General features: G+C 41.3%; 1 protein-coding gene across 1 annotated transcript in view; it reads left to right on the top strand.

Moving 5' to 3' along the window:
• The window catches only part of cntn4 (contactin 4), a 149,090-nt gene that overhangs the window by 22,793 nt on the left and 98,561 nt on the right, over positions 1-27,736 (top strand). Inside the window, exon 3 of the mRNA XM_079578548.1 lies at positions 22,360-22,492. Within this exon, the coding sequence (XP_079434674.1) occupies positions 22,360-22,492 (133 nt within the window). The remainder of the gene's footprint in view (positions 1-22,359; positions 22,493-27,736) is intronic.

The following is a 27,736-nucleotide window of genomic DNA, read 5'->3' as shown; positions in this document are numbered from 1 at the left end:
ATAGGCTATGTAAAAAGTGGACTCAATTTTGTGCAGTTTTTAGCCAGTTGAAAGGGTTTCGAGGTATTATATCCACCTTATTCCTGGGGTGGCTCATGTAGTAACGAGGATGGGGGGAATTTTCGGTGAGATGCCGGACTTCGCTCTGAGTAATTGGTTTACAGTGGTTTCCAGGGCAAGTTTTTGTTTCACAGATAGGTTCATTTCAACATTTAAAATTGATTTTCTAAACGATCGGCCTCCATAACGTTTGAAAAGATGTCCTCCCACAGCTTAGGAGCATGTTTCGCTGTTCGCCATTCACAGAGAAAGTGACATTTGTGACTCTGTAACATGTGTGGGGCGATTTTGAACATGCCAAATGTGACTGACTCTGATACGAGGTGTTTTACACTGTAAAGAGCGATAACACGACCTGTTCACCCTGTACGAGTGACATGAACCCGAGCCCCCCGTGAGGCGACACAAGCTGAGCTGGGTCTCTCAAACATCATTTTTAAATAAAACCTTTGATCTAATATAACTGCAGAAATGGCGTGTTTCCGCGTAAATGCAGTGCATGTAATGAGGCTTCGTAGACAGACTGTAGCTCAGTTGCAATCCGAAAATGTGAAGATCGCCGCAAATATTTGACCAATAAACACAAAACAGAAAGTGTTAATATGCTGACAATCCTCTCTCTGAGCCTAAAGTACCCACATCTGAGTAAAATCTAAAGATTGCAGAACTAGAAGATATCCACAGAGGTCAGGTGGAGACAACTTGGCCAACCGCCCACAGGTCATAAGTTTGTTGTGAGCAGCTAGTCGCGACTCATAGTTTAATCTCTGCTGTGACAGCTCGTGTTACATGCAAAGCTACATGCAAACAAACAGTGGTCCCTCCCATACTTCATGCAGGGGCTCGTGGGGTGTAGGAACAAAAAGGATATGGTAGTTGAGTTTAGCCCCCAGAAGTACCTTATTTTAAATTCAGCCCTCGAGCATGCTGGGAGATGCCATCTACTGTCACGATAAAGGACACATGCTTTGTCTACAAATTCTGCATTGATGAGGAGTGCTGTCTGTGTGCCCTTTTGTTAAGTCAGGAATGTTTCATAGATACACCGTAGTGATAACACTGAGGCTTGTCCAATGTTCGAAAACGGTGTCTTGCTACATTTCCTCCAAGCAATGAACTTGCGGCATTTAGCAACATTACAGTTAACAACCCCAAAACTCAAACAATGGCCACATTTTGTTGTCCCTCCCCAAGCACTCAACCATGAAAGCCAGATAAGGAAGAGGAAAAGATGGGCCTACCAGCAAGGGCAGTCAAAAACGGAGAAACTTTTTATAGCACCTGTTATATGGACCATTGGTTAGATACACGATAGGTACACAAGGAGGAGAAGTTATTGTTGCCACATTAATTAGGACATTGTGCAGTATAAAATGGCTACAGAGTTGGATGTAAAAGTTCTAAAGGTATTCAGCTTACTGGGTTTGGAGGTATACAGAGGATGGCTGAAGAAGGACGGAGAGTAATGACATTTTAAAGCTAGTTTTAGTTTAATGTTCTATCCGCTGCTCATCTCCTGCCTCCAGGTGATGTCACTGATTTATATAGGTATAGTACCATAGGTCATGTTGTGCATGTTTTCTTTCCTTGCATTGTTGTTTCTGTGTCTCTCGTTCCAGAAATTCTGTTTGTTGGCTTTGATTATTCCAAAATGTTGTTCATCGAGCTCCCATTGCTTATGTTGATGCTATTTTGCACATTTTCTGTCTAAGTGCCTTTTGTTTTCGCGATGGCAGAATGAGTTTTGTTGGAGGTCCTTATTGTCAGTGAGCAGGAGATTAAAGGAGCCGTCTCATGCCAGGCAGATTTGTTTTTTTTCTTTCTTTTCTTCTCAGAGCTACGCACAAAAAAGCATGCATACACACTCCAGTTGCAGACACCTCGGTCATGAAAACAGTTTTTAGCCATAGTGTTGTAAAATAGAAATATGGCCTCGGTGCGTGAAAAGCAAAAGGACTTTTTTTCTCACTCCAAGGAAGGAAACAAATCAAACAGTAAGCCATTTCGAGATGGAGATCAGCCCAGGAAAGCCAATTCAACAGACTGTTTGATCAGTGAAACAAGAAGTACAATGTCCTCCATCTCCAAGTGTGCATTACGGTCACAATGGGCAGAAAATGTCACTTTGCCTCAAAACAAAGGTTATATCTTGTTGTCCCATCCTGCTGCAGTTTTGAGTAGACAATACTTGGCTACAGGGTAATGCTAATCTGGCCCTAATTTATGATAATCTATATTAATCACAGCCAAATAGAGAAAAAAAGTGAACATAAACATAATCAATGTCATGTAACTCGGGGCGTTTTCACACAAGCTCTAGTTCGGTCGACCTAAAGTGGCCCTTGACCCGAGATCTGCACTTTTAGGTCAGTGTGAATCCAACCACAGCACTTTAGGCCGGTCTACACAGCCGCTCTGAGTCCGGCTGAAACAGGTGGTCCAGGAGCGGCGCCACTTGAACTCTTGGTCGGAGCAGCTGTGGTGTGAATGCGGCCGAACTTGGGCCGAACTACTCTCGCTTTGATGCCTCTTTTTTTGCGCAAAGAAAGAATGAATATTTGGACTAGGCTACTGCTCTGACCTTCCTGCTGCAGTGAAACTGTCCTCTTCGTGAGGCGAAAAAAGAGCATTTCTCCTCACTTTGCGTATATCAGCATCACTGTACTTTAACCACTAGGGAGCGGAGTGATCGCCGCGTTACATCGGGGAAGTCGGCGCATTAACAGGTCGATGCCTGTTGTCATGGGAATATGGACTAGGGTTGGGCGATGTTCCCTTAATTGACCGTTGACGATGTTTACAGTGAACCATCGTGATGGACGATGATATCGTCCATTTCTCATTATAAGCATTTTTTAAAGACATTTACGTAGCCTATATATATGCTGCACATTACTATTTATGTTAGGAACATGTGAGATTGCAGGATAAATGGATCTAAACTAAACATGATCTGAACACAGTCATGGAACACGACTTTTGCAACAGAAATGTGTTAAAACTCGTGCGTAAAGTCTGAGAGGAGAACGACTTATTCATAGCGTCAACTCCTCAATACCAAGGCTCTTATCACACTAATACGAATGTAAATTGGAGCTTATTATTTGCATTTGCTCAAACAGTGGGTGAACGGGACAATATGTACACGTTTGCGTCGTAGCTTACGTTTTTGAAGCCGCTCCACGCGCCGCCGGGTCCGTGAGCTCGTAACCTCATACCTCCTGCACTGCACCTCTTTCTCTCCTCTCTCTCGTCTCTCGGTTCTTCGTGAGAATAATCTAACTCATGCATGCCCATGCTAGCTCCGATGTGAGAGCCATCTCGTCATTTTAAAACGTTTTAAGTTTCCGTACGCAGCAAAGCAAAGCAAAGCAAAACCACGCGCTGTTAAACTTTGAGCTGTAGAGAGAAAGAGAGAGAGCCCCGCGCGTCAGAAATAGAGCAGCGCTGCGTCTTTACTTTAATAATTACGGCTAACACATCATGGCTTCTGGCAGGCCACTGAAACTAGCGCGCATATTAGTTACATCCGTGATTGCATTTACAGTGCGATCCCTGCAAAGTTTGAAGGTTTACAAGGAGGGGGCGTGGCATCACAATGGTGGCTCTCCATCGTTATGTTGCCCATCCATCACGATGGACGATGATACAACCCTAATATGGACTGAACCAACTTTGAAGTAAATTGAACTAGGGCTGTCTCGGCACATTGTGTTGGAACACATTGTGTTGGAACATGTGTGAAAACGCCTTACACATGTGTGGTGTTGTTGAATACATCAACAACAACAACAACCACCACCCAACAAGATACGATATTCATGGAATCTGTGCAGCATATTTTCCAAATCTGAGGAGATTCGTGGCTATTTTCTCCCTTTTCTCTTATTCACAAACTGTGGATTATACCTCTGTACTACCAGCCAGAGCGGCGCTTTTCTGCACTGTTCTTCAGGTGACATGTTTATGCATTGTTTACCCTATTCATTATTCACCATCACACGGTGAGCCGCTGAAAACAATGAGAGCTCACTGCGCCATGACCTGCTTTTGCAACAATCACAAACAAATAAGCCTTTTAGCTTTATGATGGATTGGTCCTCTTCTAAGGAAAAAATATTCTTGTTTGTTTTTTATTTTACTTTTTGGCATTTTGTTTATTTTTTGTATGAGAAAAAAACAAGGAAAACAAATTTGCAATATTAAAAAGACTAACGAGTAAGATACCAGTAAATTAGGACTACTTATACTTTTTAGATTTTACAGTAAAACCTGTTTTTGTTCAGGTGCTTGACCTGTTGACTGTAGGATCAGACACACAAGGTTCAAACCATAGACTGTATATATAATGAACGTCTCCTCCTCACTCCTCCCCGTTTACCACAATGACCACACTCGAGGGGGAAATCATGGCAGGTTTACAGAGTCCCCCTCCCCAGCTCTGACGAGGCATGTCCCTAAAACGGGCATCAGGGCGGGATCTTCACTCTAGACTCAGCCCTTGCGTGACGTGTAGCTTGCACGGCTCCAATGCTAACAGTCCGGCCCTCATTAGTACGAGATTTTTGTCTTACGAAAACCAGCCTGGTCTCTTTAATTGTAACTAACCCAGCGTTATCACAGGAGGAATATCTAGCTCTAGATACTTCCAAAAAAATTGGGACCAGGCTTTAAAGTTGTTTTTAACGTGTGTCTAAAGTCCAATGCTTTCCAATGGGTGGGCTAGCGGCCATATGGAGGTACTACAGCAATGGCGGAGCAAGGGCGGCCCCTAGTGTTGTCAAAAAGCAGAGCAGCCAGCGGCCATTGGTTCAACTCAGTCTATAGCGCCGGGGTTCCCAAAGTGGGGGTCAGGACCCCACAGGGTTCATGAGACACAAAGATGGGCATCGTGAGATGTTTTCAAGACAATATTTTTTTAAATCTTTAACAACGAATTTGATTGGTATTGTACTTTTGATTGAAAGCAGCACGGTGGCTGAGTGGTTTGGTCCTGGTTCTATTCCCGGACTGTGTGGGCCTGTCTGTGTGGAGTTTGTGTGCTTCTCTCCCTGTGTCTGGATGGGTTTTCTCCGGGTGCTCCAGTGTCCCCCATCAACCACAAACACGCACAATAGGTTCATCCTCCAGCCAGGTGACTCTCACCATCAGCCTGACTCAACATTTGGTCGCCCAGTTGCCCCAGTGGAGTCGAGAATGGGTCAAATGCAGATGACAAATTTCCCCACGGGGACAATAAAGTACACCTTAACACCATAACCTTATATTTTGTGAAATCAAGCCAAATATCAAAACAGAGATTTTAAAAGCAACTGAATTTATTACAAATACACATTTTATTTTACAGTTGGGGATCCCAAGTTGTTGGTCTGGTGATTTGGAGGTCTCGGCCTGAAAAGTTTGGGAACCCCTGCTGTAGATGCAGTTCTATCTTCAGTTGCATGGGAGTTAGGCCAAAACACCTTTTTGTCCCACGACTGAAATTCATCCTCTGCATTTGACCCTCCCTTCAGACCTGCTGGGGCAATCTGTCAGGAGCTGCTTGCAACAGCTGAATGATTATCCTGTTGTGCATGTTTTGTTGTTGTTTCTTTTGTTTTGGAACGTTGCCGTGTTATCTTGAGGCCTATTAAAACATGGCTATGAAAATCTAAAAGATAAAGTAGTATTTGCCTATTCTTTTCCAACACTGAGCAACACACTACACTTCCTGGGCCGTCCATGTGCAAATGTGTCGATCAGCAGTGGAAAGTCAACACTGAAATTCTGTTGCGCCGGCGAGCGATGCATGCGCAGATGGGAGCCGTGCAATAGACGAGCGGATACTGTTACTCGAGAGGAAAATACATATAAACTAATCCAATCTCCACACAAGTTGAGCATAGTCTTAGAGCTGCTCGGGGCCTAACAGCATGAACAAATTTGATCACACCAGGCTGCCGTATCCCTGGAGAGGATTTTAATATCGGTATGAATCATGTACGGCTTTGAAAAAACAAAAAAAATAGAGAAAGAGAGCTGGAAGGATTCCCAGGTGGTCCAAACAGAAAGGCGCCCTGTCCCCTGAGAGCACTTTTATTGAATATTCAAATAAATTACACTTTTAATATTGTGTTGGTAAAATAACACTAAAGCGGTATAAATGTCTGAAACAATTAATTTTTTTTTAGTAGTAATTTTGTGACCTGGATGAGAACTCTGACTCTTAATATACAGGGTCAGTGATTTACATAAAAAGACTACTCAAGTACTGTATGCCATGGTCTGGATGAATACTCATGAATTCTGATTGGCCACTGTTTTACATACTGTGATATGTTCTTACCTGAGCTTAGACGAGTTCATACGTACCAGTCTGGTCTTAGTGCGTGCCCCGTTTGGAGCTATAGGAATACATTGGGAGAAGCCAAATGCTAACAACACCAGACAGGTACGCAGCTCAGGCAAGAATATATCTCAGTAAGTAAAGACGGTGGCCTGTTCCTATAAAAAAAAACTCTGTTCCAGATTAAAAAACAAACAAACAGGCCACTATGAACAGTTTGAGTTTGTGTGACTATGGTATAAGCGGATTAAACAACTTGGAGCCATGCATTAGACACTTTTAAACAACTTTAAACAACTCTGCTGCATGTTGAGGGGTTCTTGCCTCCACGTCGTGCATTAAAACTGTATAATGCACGGCTCCTCATTGTTTCATCCATGCGTGGTTTACTAACCACTGTTGTCATTAGTTGCTCACCCCCGTCAATATTTATACCCTCTTGCTTATTTAAAGTGGCATGTGTTCCCTTAAATCAGCATGGTTTATTTGTTTTGCATCAGTGTCATTATGTGACTTAATCAGGATTTCAGTCTGAGGCTACGCAGATCACTGAGTGTGAAATGGAGTCTTGCTGTTAAAACATGTCCCATACATCACTGTCTGACTATAGAAAATGAATGTACCCGACTCACTGAACTACTTGTGCTGTGATGGAACTATCTGTTTAAATAAAGGGGGGAAAAGCCTCCTTCTTCTTATAGATGATATTGTTTATAAGTCCACCTGCATTTTAGTTTATGCTATGGTTCATTTGAAGTGAGCCCTCACGGTTCTTGGGAAAGTGAGGTTTGTTTTGAAATTGGATTTCTCTTTAAGCCCCGTTGCGTTTCTGTTTAAATGTGTACACACATCCCAAACGTGAGTCAATGAAGTGGACAAATAGGGTAATGTACATTGACTTATTTTCAGGAGATTCTGGAGTGAAATTTCACATGAGGATTTTCAAACTTGCCCTATATATACAGTGTTGATTTCTATTTTATTAAGAACAAAATGTTTTATGTTTTGTGCTAGGGTCAGTTGCCAGAAGAATAAGATGCTGGTATCACTCCCACTCTGGATGACTTTACTTTAAAGCTGCACTATGTAACTTTTTATGTGGAAAAAAAAAAAAAAAAACTTGATATTTGCGTGTATTTGACCTTTTAGTGACTCAGTGGTGTTATGAGTGCAGCATGGCACCTTTGCTTTCCCTCGTAGTGGCCTTTATGACGCTCCAGAATAAATTGTTTTGGGGTTTCTGGACAGTTTCTGGTATGAACCCCTAAAAACAAATGATCCTGGAGCGTCATCGAGGCCACTCTGAGGGAAAGCAAAGGTGCCATGCTGCACCCATAACGCCACTGAGTCATTAAAAGGTCAAATGCGTGCAAATATTAAGATTTGTTTTTTTCCACCTAAAAAGTTGCATAGTGCCCCTTTAAGGTGTGTCTTTTGGTAGACAACATGAAAAACATGAGTGAAAAAACAAGATTGAGATAGATATGAAACTGTAATATTTAAGGTAAGAATGAGGAAATGTTTTATATTTTCTTTTAATTTGTTTATTTTTCCAGATCATCAGATTTCCTGTTAAAGGAGTCTTTTTTGGTGGTGACTCAGGGGTAGAGCATTGAGCCACTTATCCAGATGTTGGTGTTTGATGCCATTCAATACAGCCTACTGTGATATGCTTTCGTGTTTTACATGTGACCTACATTCTTTGTGATTTGAGAAAGACAGCATTTTCTCTCCCTGACATTAACATCCCTTTAAAATGTCCTCTGTGTTATAAACCGTGTCCAATAACTTGCATTTTGTGTAAATGGTGCTCCATGAAAACTGCTGGACAAGCACACGGAAAGAGAGACAGGGAAAGAGCACTAATGCTGATACAGACATGGCTGCAAGAGCTGTGCGTGCAGGCATTTAACCATGTGTCACCCCAAGATCCACTGAGGCAGTCACAGCCGCTCAGGCAATATGCACTTGACCAGTACCCCCCTAGTCGACAGTAAACTGAAGGCTGAGGGCAGGCAGGAAGCTTAAGTAGGGGTGAGAATCTGAAGACCAGACTTTCACGTCAGAAACACAATTGCACTATAGATTTTGTCGAAATAAAAATGAAGGAAAACATTTTTGCATCTCGACTGAAAATGTCAAGTCTTTGTGTGTTATTTTACCCAAGGGCACCAGGAAAAGATGGACATGTGTGAAGCTGTAAGTGTAATATAAATGCAGGTTCATATAGTTTCAGTTGAATTTAATGTTTTGTAATATAACTATAACTATAGACCTATCACAGAAGTGCCTTTAGCTATCTGAGCCTGTTCCTACAAATGTGCACATTTGTTACCAGATATAAAATATATGTTTCATCCCCATACAGATGAAAAGGGAAGGCCGGCATCCATACGTATTGGGAGATATGTTTTATCTTTTCATGGCATTTCTGTGGTTTCTTTATCATTAATATATTATAAGATGATGTTTAGTGGCCATTGGATGTGTATTCCCCATGAACAATTATACAGAATATTTGGAATACATTTCGACATCTAGAGCAATCGGTCAGACCTCTGTTTCTACAAAAAATAAATGACCTCTTAATCAAAAGCTGTCATATTTGACATATTGTAGTCTTCACTATTACTGGTTCAAACACTTTATTTGTGTTCCTGTCCATTCTGCTTCCCAAAGGTGTCTGTTCCATCCACTGCTATATTGTGAAGAGAGATTTTAAATTCCTCTGTGAGCTTCGTGATTGTAGTGAAAGGCTGGACGTGAATCAAAGGCAGTATGAGAAGAGAGCGCTCTTCTGTGGAGGATAATTTGGCATGTCGTAGCGAGATGAGCGCAGCAGGTATAATTAACACATTGGTAATGGCTGCGTTGTGTGGGCTCACTCACTGGAATGGCTGCTGGGACTGTTACCTGAGGAGAGCGTTCATTAATATTGTTACAAGGCATTTGGGAATGGGATTCAAATTTTAGAGTGCATATTGCAAATTTAATAAATGTGAAGTACATTATTAAACTGAATACAGTGAATTCCATAATTGCCTTTTATCTGAGTGTTAGGGATACAGTGTGGGCCCCCAATGAATCGGCTTCAGCTTGCTCAATTATCCATTTGGCCATGCGCCTTCCTTTCCTTTATAGGGGCACTAGTTGCAGATCCATTACAGTGAATTCATTCTTTTAATCTTCCGCTCATCTGTTGCTGAGCCCATGCCTCTAACTTTAAGCCTAATGCAGTACAGTGCTTTCCCAATTTAAAATATGTTTTGAATGAAGGAACCAACATAAAATGGGAAGTACAGATTGTATTTGACACCTGCAAAGATAAAAAATATATATATATATATATATATATATATAAAAAACCTCTTCCTCACCCTCCGCGGGCGGTCTCTCTCTTTTTCCTCCTGCTCGGGTCCTCTACCAGAGGCCTGGGAGCTTGAGGGTTCTGCGCAGTATCTTTGCTGTTCCTAGAACTGCACTTTTCTGGATCGAGATGTCTGATGTATTTCCTGGGATCTGCTGGAGCCACTCCTCCAGTTTAGGGGTCACTGCCCCGAGTGCCCCAACGACCACGGGCACCACTGATGCCTTCACCCTCCAGGTTTTCTCCAGCTCTTCTCTGAGCCCCTGGTATTTCTCTAGTTTCTCATGTTCCTTTTTCCTGATGTTGAAGTCGCTTGGTATTGCTATGTCGATCACAACGGCTTTCCTCTGCTCTTTGTCCACCACCACAATGTCCGGTTGGTTCGCTATTACCATTTTGTCCGTTTGTATCTGGAAGTCCCACAGGATCTTGGCTCGGTCATTCTCGACCACCTTTGGAGGTGTTTCCCACTTTGACCTTGGGGTTTCCAGCCCATACTCTGCACAGATGTTCCTGTACACTATGCCAGCCACTTGGTTATGGCGCTCCATGTAAGCTTTCCCTGCCAGCATCTTACACCCTGCAGTTATGTGCTGGATTGTCTCATTGGCCTCTTTGCACAGTCTACACCTGGGGTCTTGTCTGGTGTGGTAGATCTGGGCCTCTATTGCTCTGGTGCTCAAGGCCTGCTCCTGTGCAGCCATGATGAGTGCCTCTGTGCTGTCCTTTAGTCCGGCTCTGTCTAGCCATTGGTAGGATTTCTGTATATCCGCCACTTCAGTTATGTTTCGGTGGTACATCCCGTGTAGGGGCTTGTCCTCCCATGACGGGACCTCCAGCACCTCATCTTCTGTTCCCCATTGTCTGAGACATTCTCTGAGCACGTCATCTGTCGGAGCCTTGTCCTTGATGTACTTATGGATCTTGGATGTTTCATCCTGGATAGTGGCTCTCACACTCACTAGTCCTTGGCCTCCTTCCTTACGGCTAGCGTACAGTCTCAGGGTGCTGTATTTGGGGTGGAACCCTCCGTGCATGGTTAGGAGCTTTCGCGTCTTAACATCTGTGGTCTGTATCTCATCCTTTGGCCAGCTTATTATTCCTGCAGGGTATCTGCAGGGTATATATATATATATATATATATATATATATATATATATATATGACTAAAAGCATCAATATAAAATATCAGAGATGATTATTGGTTGATTTAGTTAGTCATTGAGGTGTTTATGAATTTCTTAATTCACCAGCTAAAGGTGGGGGGTGGTGGGGGAGTTGGGGGTGAACACGTGCTTTTGTTTGGGTCACGCAATTACATCTGAGTGCAGACTGGCACCTACTTTGGCACAACAGATCACCGCGCTCACCCTTCTAACATTTTTCTACAGTATAAACAAACCCCAGACGCCTTCTTTTGCTAAACCTTTTTTGTCATTTAGTCGCTTTCTTTGCATCGTACTATAACATGAAGTACGTCACATTGTTGAGTCTTGATACATTTGTAAATACAGCATTGTGCAGACGTTTTAGAGCAGTGGCTGGTGTGTGGTGCTGCTGTCTCTGGTGCGCACTGGACATGCAGTTTGGAAACGATCGGGACGTCAGCATGTGGAAAACATGTGGGAAATAGGACTTTTCTTCTGGACTTTCCAAAGGGGAATCAGGCAATCTGACAACATCTGGCACATGGCTGAGCTCCCTGATGCATGTTACCTTAAAACGCAGATTTGGTTTGGTGTTGTGGCACTTGAAGACGTGCGTGGTTTATTTATAGAAAACTATTAAGTAGCTGTTTTCGTGTTAGGGGTATGTGCGCTGATCAACTGCGCCAAAGAAGGCCCGAGTGTAGGCGCAACTAGACATTCGTGTTAGACCGTACCAGGGAGACAACCCCGGGTTGTACTTCTCCATGAGCCGCGAAGCTGCGCCTTGACTTCTGAAAGAGAGAAAACCTCCAGCTGTAACAATACTGTATATCATAATCGATGACATAATCACGCTCTGAGCCTGTGCTTTCAACATGTCTATTTCGATTTAAGCATCCGATTAAACGTTTGAAAATCAAGCCATTTAGAGTGATTTTGTTTCAATACATTCAAGCAGACTTTTCCAGGTAATTTTGTTTTTGTTTTTGTTTTCAATTTGACGATTGAACAAATGATAGGTCTACATGGATTCTAAAGGAAGGACACAAGGCAGCACGATGTATTGAGGAAATGAATGTGAGGCCATACAGATAAATACTGTAGGCGGGTCATTGGCAGTGATCAGCTGAGATTAAGGCTGTTCAAACTGAAAGTCAGGTGTGAATTAGGTTGTTAGGATTAGAACTACAAAGGTGTATTACACATAGGTGAGAGTAGCCAAGCTAAACTCCTCCCAGTGATCTATATATAGTCTGCAGGCAGAACTTAAACTTTAGTCACTGACGAAGCCATTTGGATGAGAGGGGAAACTTTCTACACTTCAAGTACAGAAGATGACTCAATAACCTTCATTGAAGATGGAGAACTCCCGTACGACTGAGAGCCTACACCAGACATGTCTCATTTAGTCTTAGTCATCATTATGCCATGTTAAAGAAAGAGTTGTTTTTGCCCAGAAAGGGACACATTAGAACTCAACATTTTACACTCAAATGATCAAGTGATGCTGACTCAAACCCTAGCCCACAGACAGAAGCATGAAGGTCATTTAAGAAAGAGCCGTGTTCAAAGAAAACGTTAGAAAGTTTGGAGCTCAACCAAATTCAAGGTTTGAGTGTGATTAATGCTCTCAGTGCATGTTTCCCGACAAAATAGTGCTTTAGCCCGAAAGTCCAATGTCAGTTTTCAACCTTAAATTGTAACATAAACTGACACATCCTTCATGCATGATTTACTGAGTAACCTTGTATTCATGCAGGCTTTTTAAAGTAGTTGCAGCAGTAGTTTATTTTGTTGGAAATTGAATAACAATTTTTTTTTAGAAGGATTTTTTCTATGAACCAGATTCAATGCTGAATGATAAAATAAAATATGCATTTATCCTTTGGCCTGGCCTCTCAAATAGTGTTAGAAGCTTTCAAATGGAAGTGTGTTACTGGAGGCAATGTGAGCATCAGTGTGTCAGAACACAAGGGCTCCTGGATGTTTGGTGCCATGCAGAGTGATGCAGTCTGTGGTACCCAGTGCCCATGAAGGGCATCTCTAAGGCTGACGGTCCTGTCAGATGGCCCTCATGTCAAAGTCTCCTCTGGCAGTGCTGCCCCCATCACTTGAGGCCATTTTCCTGTGACAGGATGAACACTGACCTCTGTCATTCCGCTGGCTGAGCAGCCTGCAGTCAGCCTGCAGTCAGGCTGCTGGTGGAGGGCCAGCTGAGCCACGCTCAGAGCTACACTCTGTGGCCTTTAGCCTCTGGTCTCCAGTGTGGACAAGCACACGTCCAAATGGGCCCAGCTGTCCCTACTCCATTAAGTGCTAATTAACTGGCCCTGTTGTAAAAGGTGGACCGGAATAGTCACAGCACCGGATCAAATGCTTTTAAAGGAATGAACATTTATTTATGTCATGTTGCTGTTGCTAGATAAAAGTAGCTGTATATATTGCCCACAATGCTACCACTATCATCCGTCACGTGTTTGAAAAATGATGCTGTGTGTGTGCTGGCAAACGGTTATACAGCAAGTAGGATGAGGAGATCGTCGTATGTCATAATAAGAGGGTACACAGCATATTGTGTTTGTACATGGATCATTACCCTGAGTACATTTCACAATTGCATTGTCTCTGAATATAAATATTCATATCAGTTAATATTGTACTGATAATCCTCTTTTGACAGTAGACACTTGGCCTAGAGCCCTGTGGTTGAGAGCCTGACAGAGTTTTATAAGCCTGTTCTCTGCTCTATTAAATCCTTCATTAGTGCTGGGATGGATCTGATGGCAGCATTAGTGAGCGCTCAGCTGTATAACACCCGCGTCTCTAGGCAAGTTACCTGCTCTTCCTCAGGAGGGCCCATTACATGGATCTAGACAAGCAGGGGGTCCCCAGACGCACTCGGAGCCGCACCCTCAGTAATTGCTAGTGCTTGCGATTCACAGCAGGTTTATCTGAGAAGTGGCTTGCCCCTCTTCACACTGGCCCTTTACATCTTTGTTTGCCTTTGCCAACTCTTGCCTTTTTGAATTGCATATCAACGCATCTTTAATTCATTCTTTTTGGAGTCAAATCTGTCAGCATCACCTTGCAGTTGTTCATAGGCACAAGAATTGTTGGCCCTGTGTGTACTCAGCTTTGTCATTTCAAAGCTTATTTTGCATTGTTGCTTCTGTCTCTTGCTACCCAGAAGAAATGAATGATTTATGTGGCTGCCTGTCCCTGGGAGGAGAACAACCAACTTTGTACAGACTGGTATGTGCCAGCTCCAAAGCTTCTAGGTATGTTTTCTTTCCAAATGAAGAATGCTATGCTAATTACAACTCAGGGGAAGAACAAAGAAAAAAAAAGTATTTGCGGTTGCTGGAATTACATACAGAAGACCCTGAGCTGATAGGCTTTAGTATCTAGGACTCTCTTTATTTCCACTATATATAAATTGTACACTCTACTAATACAAATATTTAATCTTACTGTTCTTTCTTTAATGCTTCCGCTTTAGTAAAAAAGTCCATGCCGCATTTTGACTGTGCCATTCCAAAAGAACAGCCAGTGTAGTACACCAAAATGAAACACATTTATACTCCCTGCAATATTTTTCCATTCATTCATCTGTTTTTTTATCTGTGTACTCGCAACTGCATTTTAACGAGGTAGCTATATGAGGTAAAACCTCTTTGTCCAGAAGTTTTCCATGTTATTAATGTAGATATTCACAGCACACAATACATTTATTCAGTGCTATAATGCCATTTTGACACCACATGTGAGACCCGTAAGTGTGAACTGCTGCATTACCACCTTGAACCTTTATGGTACAGTGCCAAAACAGAAATAGTCATCGTCAGGTCGTGCTTGGGAATACCGTCAGTAGTTGACTTGGTATTGGAGTCACTGTTCCTTCAATCGGAGACGTGCCTGTGTTTGGTGCAGGCTCTGACCTCTAATGGGCTGAATGGGACTGGGGCTGCACCATAAAGCCAGAGTTATGATCTTGTGGCAACTGTAATGGTCCCTGCACAGTGAAGAGGCCGTGCTGCTGCTGCTGCTCCTGCTGCTGAGGGAGGAGGTGAGGGGCAGGCAAACACTAATGTTACATCATATGGGCCCAGGCTTGCAGGCGGCTTATTTGTCAATTCCCTACTGTACAACTGCCACACAGTGAAAGCATCGGCCTGATGACATGCACACTAGGCCTGTCACGATATCAAATTTGATATTTCGATATTTTTTTAGCCAGGAAAAATCACGATAAACAATGTTATTGACTCAAATATACGGTGATTGTCATATAATTAGAATATCATGAAAAAGTGCATTTACTTGTGTTATTCAACTTAAACTGTGAAACTAATATAGGATGTAGACTCATTACATGCAAAGTGAGATATGTAGCCTTTATGTGTTATCGTTTTGATTATTATCGCTCACAGCATTAACGCTTGCCGCGCAATTAAGACCATTTTCCATGATATTTGTAACACCACAGCATATGCTATGGGACACATGCTATGGCTCTGTAATGACTTTGAAAGCTGAGATTCTAAGCTCTCCAAAGATCCAAAGCTAAACAGAGGCTAGTTTTGATCAAAATCACAGTTTTTTTTTCTAGATTCGGAGAAAAGGTTTTTTTTTTTTTTTTTTGCAACACTCCTTTCTGATGAACTCCTCTCTCCAACTCTCTCCTCCTCCATCCTCTCTGGACGGACACTAACATTATGGGAAGAGGCAAATGCCTAAATATATCTGTTTCAAGTCAATTCTGAACGACAACGTTGTTGACATGTTTTGAAACACCGCCTGTTGCCACAGATCGATCACTTTTGATCATTTTCTCAAATTGAACACTTAACCAGATGTTTCTCAGCTGTCCTTGGATCAATTTTGACCATTTAAAAACTCAGAGAAATGTTAAAATCTCAACCCTTTTCGACCTGTACATGGGAAGCCGCTCTGCTTTGTCAAATGAGAGCGAGAGAGAAGTGTCGGCTTCATAGCTGTTCACTACGCAACACCACGACCCCTCAGACTAAAAAAACAAACAAAAGAAACGCAATAATATAAATGAAATGTCCAGATCGTGACTTTTCACAAGTTTTTGATCGTCATTTCACTTCTGTTCATCACAGAGCTACCAAAATCACACATAAGGTTTTTCCGTTTTTGGCACTCAATGCATGGGAGCGAACAAACTTTTTTTAATTTATTTTTTCGTTTTTGGCAGTCAATGTTAAAAATCTCATAAAATTACAATGTTTTGAAAATGGACTGTAAACCATAATCATCAAAATGATAACAAAGGCTTGACATATGTCACTTTGCATGTAATGAGTCGATATCATATTAGTTTACATTTTAAGTTGAATAACAGAAGTAAATGCACTTTATCATGATATTCTAAATGACAAGCACCTGTACTTGATACTGTCAACTCTAGAGCACTTTTGTTCTAGAAGTGCACAATTATATCATAAAATACCACACAAGCAGCATTGAACATGAAATATAATTCAACCCGATTTGCTTCAGTTAAAATAAATCAAGTTTTACACAGCAAAAAAAAGGGGGAAAATGTTAATAAATGTACAGACGATAAATTTGGAGCCCAAAAATATGTTGTTTATTACTGATTGAACGATAAGTTGATATAGTAATTAATACATGCGAAAAAAGACCCCATAAAAACGATGTGTGTCTTTGACTACCAGACCATTTAACTATACAGTATGTCAATTGCTTTAGTAATAATGTACATGTCTAATTTTCATAATTTGCATACCCATAATTGAGTTCACCTAAAATGAGCAGGTGACTGAGAGACCATACAGTTAATTAATATGATATGATAAAGATGAGGTAGGTAAGGCATCATTCTCCATCTCTTACAATCTTGTATCAGACGGTGTTTTCCTGTAAATGATCATATTCTTAGACAAAGGAATAACAAGAGAAGCCTCAACCTGCTCAGATCAGTTTGTTTTAAAAATGCCTGTACTGAAGCTGATCTGCATTGATGCATTGAACCGCCACGTGTAGCACAGACCGCCCTGTAATCTCACCAGATACAATGGCCCATAAACTCACAAAGCGCCACGCTATACCACTTTCATTACACCGAGAAATCCTACACAGTCACTGATGTAAGATAGTGAAGAATAAAGCTCTCTTGCTCTGTTATATTTGCAGCCCATTAAACATTTCCAAGTCTTTGAACGCTACAATAATACTCTCCCAGAGCTGTAGGTATTCCCTGCTGTGCTAACCCAGTGGCACTCCCAGAGCTGTATGCAGATGAGGGGGTCCGTTGTAGCAGCCATTTGCAGGTGTGTGGTCTACTGGGAGTACCATCCGAGCTTTGCCCAAGCGTTGGGGAGAATATCACGGAAATCATACACTGACCCATTTCTCTCCGCAGCACTGGCTTTGGCCATATTAATTCTCTGTTGACAACACTGATTCATGAGGAATAAGCGCTGCAGCGACTAGCCTAAAAGCAGAATATACAGTAATTCCTTCCTACTTTCCCTGATTGACAGTAGAGATGGGACGATGATGAAATTTGGGGTCACGATTATCTTGACCAAAATAATTGCAATTAACAATATTATTAGGATATTTGCCTATGGTTTAAAAAATAGCTGAAACTGCAGAAACGATGGGGATGTTGCAATTATTAAATATAAAAAATGTCATGTTGAGTGAGACATAAAGCAAGTATTTAAAGGCACACTGTGTAACATTTTGGACTATACTGTTATCAATACAAAACATGCAGCTAATGAGCAGCTCGACACAGAAAATGCTATTTCTGCATTTGGATGAGGCCTACTGAAATCGTAAATACTGCTGACTTTAGTCACATCTCCATGGAGACGTACCCACTCCCAGTAAAATTTCCGGCACTGATTGTCTGATGGATTTAGCGATTATCTTCTAGCACGATAATCACGATAATCACAAAATGTGGCGATCGATTAATTGCTGCATTTTTTTTATCGCAATTAACGATATTGTTGTTTATCGTCCCATCCCCAATTGACACATAGTTATTTATTTATCTAGTTTGGATTATCTATACAAACCTATCATGTTTTTAGTCAAATTATCTATATCAAATGAATTAAAAATGTGTGCAAAGTCACTGACACTTGCTTACAACTTTTGTGTTCAAGTGGTTTAAATAGTAAAATAATGAAACCATTTGCATCAAAGCTGGTGTTCTATGTTGCCACTGCATTACTCTTGTACGTTAGTGCTGATATACAAGTTTGGAGTTGTTCTTCTTGTCTGAAATAACATACAACTGATGTTGGTTGCATCTTCTTGAAAAGTGCGCTCTCTGTTAGTGACAGACAGAACCTAATTCAATATACAGTATAATAGAGCCTATTAGAGCCACATTATTCACATCTGCTCCATTGCTTTTGTTATGCCTCCTTTTTCTCTTCACCACGGTTATGTCTGACAGAGGTTATGGAAAGTAGACTGTTGAAATAGCAGGGTTACAACAAGTGCTGTTGAGGACCATATTAATGCTAAGCTTGTTCTTAGTAACTGCAGTGTGTCGTGCTTAGAGAGAAGTGTTTTTAATACATTCACATCAAAGTGAACATCTGAAAAAATACTGGAAAGCTGGTGGCCTCCTTCTGCTGAAAGTGTCTCCATAGTTTAAATGTCACCCGCTAATTTCAGTGCTTTAATTGACTCAAATACAAAGCATGACCTAAAGATAGCATATCTTTAGACTTTTTTTTTTAACTCAGGGATCAGTGTCCTTGAAAGATTGACGATGCAGAAGGAGGGCGAAGGGGGGGGATTAATCAACTTCTATGAAGTTTTATTTCCACACCTCTACTCAACTTTAACAAACAGAGTTGAATAGACATAGCATGAACGTTTCTCCTCCAGACCACCTGAGGTATGTGAATTGTGAATAGATGGCTCATTGCAGCTCACTGAATAATGCATTAACCTGTGCATGTCACCACATCAGCGCTGGCTTCGCTCTTTCACAACACTGTGCGGATGCTTCTTCAGACTTTGTGTAGGGTGAAGCCAAAATAAGTGGCAGCTTTTGAAAAGTACTGCAGAAGCACTGTCCGGGTATCAGTAAAAAGTAAAAAGCATGTTATTGTTGACTTTTGCTCTGAATGCATACAGTATATTCTTATTTTGGTTGCCTGTTTATTGCCAGAAATAAACTCAGAACTAAATAATGCAGAAATCTCATAGACCGGTACTGTTTTGACTCCAGATATGTTCTTAAACTCATGCTGTTTTGCTTTTGGTTGTTTGTAATCCAAATAATGGAATGCATCTTAAAACACTCAAATCATGTTTTCAGTAAAATGTTTGTGAAGGCTCTCATTCATCCATGGAGTATCCATCACAGATAAAGGTTTAATTATTAACTGGACTGGGTTTAGTTAAGTTGAGAACGTTTCGCTTCTTGTCACTGAAGCTTCTTCATAGCTCTTCAGGTCATGAAAGACACTATTACTCAAACTGGAAGGGGCGCCAATTGACTCAGCAGTGGAGCAGAACAAAGACTTTCTAGTTGAGTGATACTGTAAACAACTTGAATAGGATTTTTTGGCAGTATGGTTCCCTCCTCCTCCTGGTAGGAGCCTGGGAGCCCGATCTTGTGTCTCAAAACGCAGACGATAGCGTAACTAGTAGTAGTTGTGCTTAGTAGGAGCGCACTTTGTGATCTTTCCTCTTCAGACTTAGCGCATTTAAGTGGGTGGAGAGAGACACACTTTTTCCTCAAACCAGATCGACTCCGCGGTTGGGAGAGGGGTTGTGGGGGAGTGGGCGGTGAAGACGTGCATTTGTTTTGTTTTCGCGTTCACGCCAACTCTCTCTCTCTCAAGCCATGAACATTGTTTAGCTCACGATGATGAAGTTTTTAGTTTGACCTGTGAGAGCCTAAGGCTTAAGGAAGAACACAAGGCAGCGCGATGTAAACGAGAAAGTGAATGTCAGTGGTGCTCTATCAGAGCAGTCACCTCCTCTCGTGACACCCTCTCACAACTGGCGAAGGCACAAAACACATAGCTCCGCCACACTAGGGCCTGCACATAGGGCCTGGCCCCATGTGGGCCCTATGTGCCGAGGCCTTTTTAGTCCTTTCCAGATTGGGTAATAGTGTTTTTCATGACCTGAAGAGTTATGAAGAAGTTTCTGTGACTAGAAGTGAAACGTCCTCAATTTTACCAAACCCAGTCCAGTCGATGATTTAACCTTTTTCTACGATACTTTCAGTAAGTACAAAATTAAATTACATGGATTTATGGATTAATATTGTAAGATAAAAATGAGCTCAATGTTCTGACAAAACAAAATTATGTGATTTGGTGAATTCACAACTGCACAATAAAGCAGTCGGTCTAAGCATGGGCCAGGCAGTGCAAATACTAATAAAATACAACAAATCAAAAGCTTGATGATTAAGGTGATCAATATTGCATCACACTGCTTTTAAAAATGTTGCATTGTGTTGAGCTGAAGCCATCGGACATCTAATGAAGATATATATAGTAGAGATCAGCACCTTTCTCTCTAAAGGCTTCTGCTAAAGCCTCACTCAAAGGCGAATCACAGAAAAGCGGTCCGCTACTCTGGCTCTATGGACTGTACAGCTCTTTGTCAAGCTCGATGTCAACCTACACAGCTGCAGTTTCAAAATCAAAGCTGAGATGCAGTAATAGTACACAACAGTATATCTCCGATTCAATAAATGATCGCACAGTGGAGGTTTGCCATTAGTGGCCCCCTTGATGGGGAAACTGAGACGGGCGTTATGGCAGTTCTAACAAAGAGCTGTAATCACACAAAACCAGCTCATTTCCTCTGTGTCAGACACCCGATCCTGACAGGCCAATAAATAAATACCGCGGGAAAAGTCGGGTGACAAAAACAAATGAGGGCAATTTAGCAGGCTCTTGTCGGACATACGTTGGGCTCTAGGTACGATTACCAGCTCCTAAATAGCTGTAAGAGACGTGGCAGGCGAGGAATCTGTCTTGTTGATTGTGTTGGCATGGTGACAGGCAGGCTCAAATGTATGCTAGCTGCCTGTCTTTTTCTTTTTGCACTGGTTCTAAAACTTACATTTCTAGTTTATGTGCTCATATGCAATTTTATTTTTTGGAAATGGAATACAATTTTACTTGCAATTGTGTGTGCTGAAAACCGTTTAATCTACTAGTGGCTTCTTGTTGGATGATACAGGGAACCCGCTGGTACATGGACTACGCTGAACTGTTTCTTTTGTTGATTTCAGTTTGTTTGATCTTTCTTGAATACCACATAATAAAATGCAATATAACCTTGGCTTCTAGGTGTAATGTGATCTAGCCTACTTTTAATAAATTTCAGTTCGGAAAAGCACTTTGATTTACCTGTTGTGTAAAAATTATATATCACCGCGTGAGGTCTCTCTTTTTCCTCCAAGCTCGGGTCCCCTGGGAGCTTGAGAGTTCTGTGCGGTATCTTTCCTAGCACTGCACTTTTCTGGACCGAGATGTCTGATGTATTTCCTGGGATCTGCTGTAGCCGCTCCTCCAGTTTAGGGGTCACTGCCCTGAGTGCCCCAACAACAACGGGCATCACTGATGCCTTCACCCTCCAGGCCTTCGCCAGCTCTTCTCTGAGCCCCTAGTATTTCTCTGGTTTCTGGTGTTCCTTTTTCCTGATGTTGCAATCATTTGGTATTGCTATGTCAACCACAACGGCTTTCCTCTGCTCCTTGTTCACCACCACAATGTCCGGTTGGTTCACCATTTCCATTCTGTCTGTGTCTGAAGGACCACAGGATCTTTGCTCGGTCATAAGAAAGCCAGCATGCTCAGGCTGCAGGTGACCTATAATGATGCTTTGCATGTTCTTTTGATGATGCCGAGATGGTCAAGTGCCACAGAAATATTTGTCAATGCCAGAGTGAACACTTTACAGGCCGTGCTATGAACTTTGATGTACAGTTTTATGTGTAGACTGAACATGTCTGAAAATGAAATAATAGTGACCCTCAAAAAATATAACATGGAGTGCGACGTGTTATCTGTCTGACTTGTGGAGACTTTGGCATGATTGTCTTTTGAAAATTCCATCTTAATTGTTTGTCTTGTCATTTTATTTTTAATGGACTTCGAGTCCAGAATAAAGTTAAATTGAATTGAATATTCAATGGGTGCTGTTACACAATGCCAGTATGGGGTATCGGAAAAAAAGTTTAGGTACTAGAGCTGTTTCTCCTGAAATAAATGATATACATTTAAAAGAAATTGTGTTTCTAAATGATAAATATTTTAGTACAAGTAAAAGTATTATAAGTATGCTAAAGTATTGGTATTGGAAAACATTTGTCGTACCCAGCCACACTATTACATAACATACATATTAGTTTGATCACTACATGAAGGCACTAACTGCTGTTCCTTTGTCCTTGTGTCTCTTAACAGAGGTTGGGGTCCTGCAGAGTCCTGTCTTCACTAAGCAGCCCGGCAGCATCGTGTATCCTGTGGAAAACGTGGAGAAAAACAGGGAGGTGGTGTTCAGCTGTGAGGCCCAGGCCACCCCCCCACCGCTCTACAGGTGAGAGCCCCCACTGTGCACCACTTCTCAGCCATTTACAAAAACAACATAAGTCATTTTGACATAACAAATCCATCTTGTCCGTGATGTTTCTGGAAATCTGCCAAAAGGCTCAAAGAATACCACTGTGCCATAGTTTCAAAAGAAATGTGATTCTAAAGTTAAAATACTTAGCCCTGCCTAACCTAGCAATCTGAGCAGAGCACCACGAATTCTTTAGTCACTATTGTTGGGGGAAATAATTCAGGAAATGTTGCGATTTTGATTATTCACAATTTGATAGATTCACGGCCTAATGGAAGGAAGAGTTTTACTTTTTTATATTTAAAATACTTTTTAAATACTTGAACTTAAAGCAGTACGAAGTAACTCTTCCCTGTAGAGGCCATAAGCGCAACTGCAGGTGTAGTAGCATGTAACGATTTTTTAACATATTAATTGTCTTGGAGAGTATATACTACGCTGACAGGAAAGGCGAAGGGAGAGAGGGATATTGTGCATCCAATTATACAATGGAAATATTTTTTTTCACTCAAACTTGGCTGTAAATACTGTTTAAAGTTACGTTAGCCCGCAGGTAGCTTTGCCCGTTAGCATGTTAGCTTCTTCTTCGTGATTCCATTAGTGTGTATTGCTTGACGGGTGGCAGTCAAGTTGCAAACATGGTTTTCTGGCCAGAGACAACAGGGGGAGATGAAAGACGGTCCAATCATCCCATAAACACTTGTATTACCCCCACAGGGACAACGAAAAGGATTTATTAAGGTAAACACGTTACTTAGTAGTGCTTCAAAACAAAAACTAATCTCATGCACACAAACCAAAAGTGAAGCCTTTCTCATTGATTGTCGTACTGAAGATTTGGAATATATGTTGCTTGTATCAGTTGTTACATCAGAAGCCAGATGGTGTCGTATTAAGTATTTGTGTGCACAGCCTGTTACATGATTACATAAAGCTTGTGCCTAACAAATGGGACTGCTGTTCTACGCCCGCCTGCATAAATCACCGTAGATACAATTATTAAATAATCATGTGTGTACATGTGTTCACTCTAATCAGTTTCTCTGCTGTCGAAATTTTGACAAGACTGCGGAGTGACACGTTTATCGGACTAAAAATCCACTTAACCCACGCTGCTTCCAATTCCCCTGTATTTAGTGAGCACTCACGTTGCACCAATTTGTGGATAAATGTCACTCAGCAGTCTAAATATTGATATCTAATGGCGGAGAGTGGCAGAAGTTGTCACTGCATTCAATTTGCTACTCAAGAGCGATTGCACATCTGCTTTGGCCAACATTTTTAACTATCACGCACCAGCTCAATATAGCATACATTTCCCACACCAAGTAAGCATTTTCAAGCTCTAATGGATAAATCCTTAAATGAGAGACAGAGAAAGTGTTTTGCAACGTCTGGTTTTCAAGCTGTCAGGTGATTAAGCCATCTTCTTGGAGGACACACTTTAGCAACTATTTAAGCAATTGCAAGTGGTGAAAAGGGCAGCGTTCATATTTCAATAGTTTCCATTTTAGGAGACAAAAGCACACCACTTACCCTTCAAACTGTCTGAGCATGCAGCCCCTCTCAGTGCTTTCCACTCTTGTTGACTCTTGCAAGGTTGCCATATGCAGAGAGCATAATATTGGAGAATCTAAACAGCCACTGCACAACAAGGTTTACTAACACAGCAGGGAAGGATCTAGCATACGTGCAGGGAAATCGATCCAATGCAATACGTCAGGTCTCCACTCAGAGAACCAGGGTTACAACGTAACCCGAGCGTTTTGGAGTGTAAAGGAGACAACGGAAGATTTATGTATGTGTTAATTTTTTTGTGTGTGTTTGCTGTTGTTTATATAAAGGTCTATCTTGTCTATGGTCATTAATCAAAGTAGGAAAAACTATATCTACAGTGGGGAAAAAAAGTATTTGGCCAAAATCCAATAGAATGTCTATGTGAAACTGACCAAATACTTTTTTTCCCCACTGTATTTGTTTTGAAGATAGATCAATATTTTTTGCCATATCGCTCAGCTCTACTCTACGGACGACAGTCAGCAGTACATCTCCATTTAAAGCCTCTAACTACACCTTTGAAGACAGTGGGGTCAGAATTTCAGCCAAGGAGAAGAGATGGTTTGAGAGAATCTGAATGAGGCCATTTTTGTGAAGAAAGAAAGCCCTTCACTGAATTGTCTGTATAAAGATGACTTCAAAGGCTCTATCATGCTAATGAGACTGAGGTGCAAGTTTTGGGTGTGTTTCCTTTTTAGAAGCTTTAGGTGTGTTTGAGCACTGACACCTGACAGCCCTGCACCATTGTCTCTATATTGTCTCTCAAACTGAGGTCTATGTATCGTTGCTGTATTTCAGGAGTCTGTCAAGTCTTGTTTTAGTTTGTGTCAGTTAGTTAGACCCTTCTTTCCTGAAGAAGCCCTGGTTTAGATTCAGTTTAGACTTTTTCGTCTATATTTAGACCTGGTTAAATCTTTATGTAGTCCTTTGATTTACAACTACTTTAGACTCCGTTCAGCCCTGACTTCAACTCCATTTAGTCCCAGTTTAAACTGATTTGTTTGATAATAATGTCAACCCCAGATAGAGCATGTTCTTGACGTCACTAAATTAAGAATTGTAAGTTTAATTTACAACACAAACATGTAAGAATGACTGTTTGAACATAAGATGTTTTGCTTGTTCAGTGTTTATAATAAATCCACGGCATGTTGTACATTGGAAAATGTAGCCTGATCCTCTCAAGCCATTGTCTATTGTGTGCAGTAATAAGGCTCTGGAGAGGGTGCACTTACTTATGACTGAACTCAAGAATGGCCATGTAATGCCATAGTGGGTCTTATTAGAAGCACAAGTCTACAGAGGCACTTTGTGAGTGCTGCAGTGCCTGACCCACTACATCTCTTCAGAAATACTTGGTGGGCGACTCCAGAAACACTCTGACATTTGTTTGAATGTCATCACCCCCAACTTCTTCTTCTTTGGTTTGAAGTGAGGCTCCTGCTGTGGACACAGCGGCTAACACAGCAGCACTTGCCAACAAAATAAGAAAATTATCTACAGCAATGAATTCCATTCACTAGGCCGTAATCCAATTTGCTCCAGCATATAGTCTCTAAATGCAGTAAAACATCCCTTTCTGTCTGAATTAGACTTGGAGCTAAATATGCCACTTGACTGTGATGGAAACAAAAAAGAACACCTGGATGCATATTGGCGATGTTATGTTGAGTTTCATTTTTCGCTGTGAAGGACTTGATACATTTCAGAGTGAAACTTTAATGAGGAATCCTTATGCTTGCATTTGACTCACTTCATGTATAATCGGCTTAACTTATTATTTATTTGTTTCTGTTGTTGTTATTTTTCGTCCCTCAAAGCCATCACTGCCTTGATGTTTGTCTAACCAGAAGTGCTATCTGTGCAGCCAGTCAGCCAGTTTTCTGTACAAAAGCAGATGTGTCTGGGAATCTGCTCACAGCCCACAACTATAATCCAATCACAGATGCTTATTTGTAACGCCTCACTCAAATGCACAAAACACTTTCAGTTAAAATATAAAATAGCCGTCATGTTTGTTTTTATACGGACAAACAATGCCATCTCTGATTGGTTAATTCGCCTGACCAATCAACCCCTTTTGGAACTTGAATTGGTGGAAACATAAATGCTGTGCAGGCGACGACACCTGTGCTCAGAATCAGAATAGATTCTATTGGTTCACAGACTTGGAATTATCCTCGGTCCAACATGAAACATAAAACTTGCGATTGAGATTAAAACTGTAAGGGCATGCATGAAAATAGATTTAGATAAAATGTGATGAAATGACAATTTAACACAGAACAACGGTGTGAAAGGATTTACAGATGAACAGATGTATTAAGTGTTAGCAGCAGATTTGAGTGTGGACATACCACATAGTGCAATAGAGCAGTGCAAATGCTGGAACAGGTTATACTGTATGTGTTCATATTATGTTCCAGCCATTTGCCCTCACACAGAATTGGAAAATTGTGTAGTCTGACTGGCAGCCTTATCTCATTTAGATTTTGAGCAATTTTATCTGGAGACCCCACTGTACCATAAGGGTGAGTATGGGTTGCTCCTCATTCAATTGAAAACAGCTTTTATCTGTATTAAAGTAGACAACCTGCTAATTTGTGTGGCTTCTATAATATGTAAGAAATCATCGGCTTGGTCATTTATAACTGAAGGGATTTGTGGATTTGTGTGTGGAACTCCTGCCTGTTGTAATTGAAGCTTCGACAAATGCTACTTTTATGGAACTTTAAAGAAATCGATGCTCACTCACATTCTGCCTGCATTTCCAGTACGAGCAATTTATTGATTCTTTTGTGTTTCAATTCAAGTTCCAAAAGGGGTTGGTGACGGGCGAATGACCAATTGGAGAATTGCATAGTCACGGACCTCATTGTTCCCTACGCTCCCACACGCTTGCTTAGGTCTGAGAGCCAGCTCCAGCTCATTGTCCCCAAAACCAGGCTTAAAAGTCGAGGTGACCGGGCATTTTCAGTTGTTGGCCCCAAACTTTAGAACGCTCTTCCTCCTCACATTAGAAAGCCGTCCTCTTTTGATGCTTTTAAGTCTGCTTTAAAAACACACTATATTCAGTGGCGTAGGGATTCTGTGGTCCCCACTGTCTTTCATTATTTTTTATGTTTATTGTATTGTATTAGTTAAGTACCTGTTTTCTGAACAAAATAATAAGAAAAATGAAATGCACATTGGAGTTTATTCCTTCAAAGCTGCGATCAAATCTGCATACTGCTGCCTGGACTAGCCTTTACTATCTTATTTTTGGTCTGAAAGGTGCACAATTTTAGAAAACTAGTTCCTTTGACGATGCGAGAAAATGGTGCGAACAAGAGTAGAATGAGAACAAGGATAGCGGTGAGGTTGCCTGCACTTGTTTTAATTGTGGCACCAACTTGATTAAGCAGCATTTTTATGTGGTTTGACTGGGGCCAGCAAAGATGGATGGTCTACAATGCTATCTATTCTGAGAGAGAGTCGAGCCCATGGCACCAAAGTGGCTCGCACCTGCTTAGATTAGCACAAAGCTGCAGGGCATAATTACAAATAATAAAGATTCTCATGTATTTTTCTTATATTTCCTAAGAGCATAGTCGCTTTACATTTTGATCATGTTTTGTTGCCATCACTGCCTTGGGGGGATGCTGCTGATAAAGGTGTCCCTCT

The sequence above is a fragment of the Gobius niger genome, assembly GCF_951799975.1.
Source record: "Gobius niger genome assembly, chromosome: 20".
NCBI classification, from domain to species: domain Eukaryota; kingdom Metazoa; phylum Chordata; class Actinopteri; order Gobiiformes; family Gobiidae; genus Gobius; species Gobius niger.
This window is presented reverse-complemented; position numbering and strand designations above follow the sequence as displayed.